The 4,122-nt window shown below is 39.8% G+C and overlaps 1 protein-coding gene across 1 annotated transcript in view; it reads right to left on the reverse strand.

Moving 5' to 3' along the window:
* LOC137660015 (uncharacterized) overlaps window positions 1-2,601 on the reverse strand; it is a 43,828-nt gene extending 41,227 nt beyond the window's left edge. Inside the window, exon 1 of the mRNA XM_068394747.1 lies at window positions 2,499-2,601. Coding sequence (XP_068250848.1) covers window positions 2,499-2,601 — 103 coding nt within the window. The remainder of the gene's footprint in view (window positions 1-2,498) is intronic.
* Between the last annotated feature and the right edge of the window lie 1,521 nt (window positions 2,602-4,122).

Genomic DNA, 4,122 nt, shown 5'->3' on the forward strand with positions numbered 1-4,122 from the left:
GAACGAAGGATCTTCCATACAAATAGACTGCGAACTTCTGTATCCCCCAGACTATGGCTAGGCACTCCTTCTCCACGGCAGCATACTTGGTTTCCCTCGGTAGCAATTTTCTACTTTCATAGGCAATCGGACGCTTCACTCCATCCACTTCTTGCAGAAGTATGGCACCCAATCCAGCGTTCGAAGCATCTGTACGCAACACGAATTCAGCCTGCAAATCTGGAAGTAAAAGAATAGGCTTGGCAGCAATTTTGTTCTTAAGAGAAACAAACGCCCGGTCATGCATTTCCTTCCACAAAAGGTTATTAGGCTGATTTTTCTTGGTAAGATCTGTAAGACAGGACGCGATGGTAGAGTAATTTGGAATGAATTTGCGATAATAACCGCATAATCCCAAAAATGAACGCAATTCCTTCTTGGTCCTCGGATGTTTTGCACCAACAATTTTCTCCACTTTGTCTTTAATAGGCCACATTTTATTACCGCCTACAAAGTGTCCCAAATATTCAATTGAATACATGCCAAAGAAACATTTAGTAGGTTTAGCAGTTAGTCCAGATTTTTTTAGTCTACTCAAAACTTCTTCCAAAAGATACAAATGCTCTTCCCAAGTTTTTGAATGAATTATCAAATCATCTAGAAAAAAACTCACACCCTCTAAACCTGCAAATAAACTTCTCATCATCTTATTGAAAGTGGCTGGGGCATTCACAAGCCCAAATGGAAGCACTTTAAACTGGTACAGTCCTAAATCTGTTTGAAATGCAGTATACTGTTTACTATCCTCATCCAAAGGAATTTGCCAATATCCGCGGGATAAATCCATCTTAGAGAAATATATACTTCCAGTTAAGCTGGCAAATATCTGCTCAGGGTCACACACAGGCTCACTATCAAAAATAGTTAAGGCGTTCAATCTTCTAAAATCTAGACAAATTCGCTTTGAGTTATCAGGTTTCGAACCACTACCATAGGGGCTGAATATGGAGAACTTGAAGCTCAATAATATCCAAAACTTTCATAGATTCTATTTCTGAATTCACATCTCTGCGTAAAGCATAGGGAATTTTGTAGGGTTTTACTTTAACAATTTCTTCTCTTACCAACCTGATTTGGTGTTTGATCACGTGAGTGCGCCCGGGAATGTCCGACATTACCTCTCTGTAGCGGCTAAGGAGAGCTTCCAGATTCTGCTTTTGATTTCCTGCAATTCCTTATTCAGATTGGCTTGTTCCCAAGTAGGTGAAGGTCCAGTATTAGGCACTAGTAGGGGTGAGATATCCTCCTGTGGATCCTCCTCGACCACTGCAATTGTACCTCCACTTTCTCGAACTTCTACAGAAGTTTTATTCCTAGGAATGTAAGCTTTAAGCAAGTTAGCATGATAAAGTTTCCTTTTCCCATTTATTTGAATTTCATAATCCATCTTCCCCCCTCACACCAACAACAGGAAAAGGACCCTTCCACTGAAGTAACAATTTATTATTAGCCTTGGGTAATAGTAAGAGAACTTCACTGCCAATTTTAAATGTTCTATTTTTAGCCTTTTTTATCATAAAAGATTTTATATTTACCTTGCGACTTCCTCAATTCCTCTTGGGCCAACTTACAAGTTTTCTCTAATTTTTCTCGAAGGTTGAATACATAATCGTAAGTAGTTCTTACCTCTTCCTCATTTCTCTCCTTATCCCACAAATCTCTCAGAATAGCTAAAGGGCCACGCACCGTTCGCCCGTATAATAATTCAAAAGGGGAAACCCCATGCTTGCTTGTGGAGATTCTCGGTATGCAAAGAGAACTGCCGGCAGGTATCTATCCCAAGTAGTAGGTTGTTCAGCACACATCTTTTTAATCATAGATTTCAACGTTCCGTTGAACTTTTCAACTAGCCCATTCGCCATCGCATGATAAGGGGTTGTAGGAAGATGCTTGATTGACAAAAGACCTCTAACTTCGTCCATCATCTGCGATGTAAATTGACTGCCTCTATCAGTCACCATTTCTTCAGGAATCCCGACTCTGGAAAAGAAACTCAACAAGGCATCAGCTACACGCTCAGTTTCGATAGATGGCAAGGCTAATGCTTCAGGGTATCTGGTTGCATAATCAACCATGGTCAGGATATATTTGTTACCAGAACTACTTCTTGGTAAAATAGGTCCTATCAAGTCAACAGCAACACGTTTAAAAGGAGTGTCAATGAGCGGTACCTCTCCCAAAGGTACCTTTCCAACTTTTCCTTTAGGATAAGTTTTCTGACAAATGTCACACGACTGACAGAATCTGTTTACTGCTGCCCCAATGCCTGGCCAGTAAAACTCCTGCCTTATTCTACCTAAGGTCGTTCTCAGCACCCAAATGACCTCCAAGTATTCCTTCATGTGCCATGCTCATTCAACACCCTCTCGAAGCTTATATGGTAATACTAGTTGCTTGTGTTCAATACCTCTGTCTGAATATATTCTGAACAATAATCCTCTCTCCAAAAACTGCCTTACCTGTTCCATCTCTAGTAATAGCTTTACCAGTTCTTGCATCATCTCGCAGAGATCTTAAGCTTGGATCCTCTTCTTGCTCTTTCTGAATTTCCTTTGAATCCATGTCCAAGAAATCTTAGAGTCTGACGTTTTCAGCTTTTGGAATGCAGATTTAGATGTCTTTTGCCCCAGCTCTCGTTAATACGGCACCGGAAGTGGGTTCCTCCAACCTTGTTGCTCCAGGGATGTTACCTATAATGAGAGTCATAAAGAGGATCCTCCATGCACACAGCAAGGGTAGTACCCGTGAAAAATGGTGATTGAATATATATTTCAGCCAAAGGATAAGTTTCTACAAGATTCTTGGTCATATATCGAATCCTACTGTACTTACCAGTAAAACATTCAACAGGCACCAAGTCTTTTTTAGCTACGACAGTTGTACAACCAGGTGTCCCTCAAAACTATCACTGGGTTTCCGTATAAACTACCCTCCTTGACAGGCATATCAGAAGCAACACTTGCCCACTCAGTATGATCATTTTTAAAACACTTCATTATTTATATCCGCAACAGGATCCTTAAAATTACCTTTACGGCCCTTTTTGGTCCAACAAACAACTTCTCCTGCTGCAGCATGACCACTTTTCTTGGATACTTTTGCATGTTCTAGACAACTAGAAACCTTATGACCTACTTGCCCACATTTAAAACACTTAATAGAGGGTGGACATCTAATGGGTTTAGCCATCTGCTCAGGAAGAGCTTCCCCGGATAAGTCAACTCTGTCACCACGTACTGTAGAAAAATATTTAGAATTATGAAATAAACCTCCATGAGCTTGAACATAACTTTCTGCTAAATCAATCATTTTGTTTAAACGATAATGGTAATCGCTCTCTCAGATGTACCTGCAACTGCCTGCCACAACTCTGCAAAAATTGCTCCATAAGAAATAAATCAGTTAAGCCTTCACAAGTCAATTCACACTTAGACATTTCAATCCACCTCTTCAAGAGATGTCTTAATCTAGACACAAACTGTTGAACTAGCTCATTCTTCTGAGGTTTAACTGACCGAAACTTTACTCTGAAACCTTCCTCAGTACAATCAAATCTTTTCATAAGTGATTCAGAAACCTTATTATAATCCAAAGCATCCTCAGGTGAAAGTCTAACGTAAACTTCCAAAGCTGCACCCTTTAAATGTGAACTTAGAATTATAGCCCAATCCTCTTTAGGCCACTTAGCTGCACTGGCAAGAACTTCAAACCTCCTAAGATATGCATCAATATCATCTTTGTTTTCATCAAAATCAGGAATAGAAGGACCTTTAACTTTTACTCTTACCTGGTTACCTTCAGTGTCGGAGCCTCCGGTATTAACTGGCGAGTCCTTTATTTCTTTTTGGCAGTTTCAATTTCTCAATCTCCCGTTTTTGCAAAGATTCTTGCATATTATACAAACTAATCTCATGAGCTCTATCCCTCTCACTTTTTTCACGTTCATATTCACGCTCCTTTTCTTTCTCTATGCGTTCCCTTTCTCTTTCCTCACGAGCAGCTTCTAGTTTTTCACGTTCTAATTCTCGTTCCTTATTTCTAATATCCCTTAAAGCACTTTGTTCATCAATTACAAATCTTCTA

Source organism: Palaemon carinicauda, chromosome 20 (assembly GCF_036898095.1).
Source record: "Palaemon carinicauda isolate YSFRI2023 chromosome 20, ASM3689809v2, whole genome shotgun sequence".
Lineage (NCBI taxonomy): Eukaryota > Metazoa > Arthropoda > Malacostraca > Decapoda > Palaemonidae > Palaemon > Palaemon carinicauda.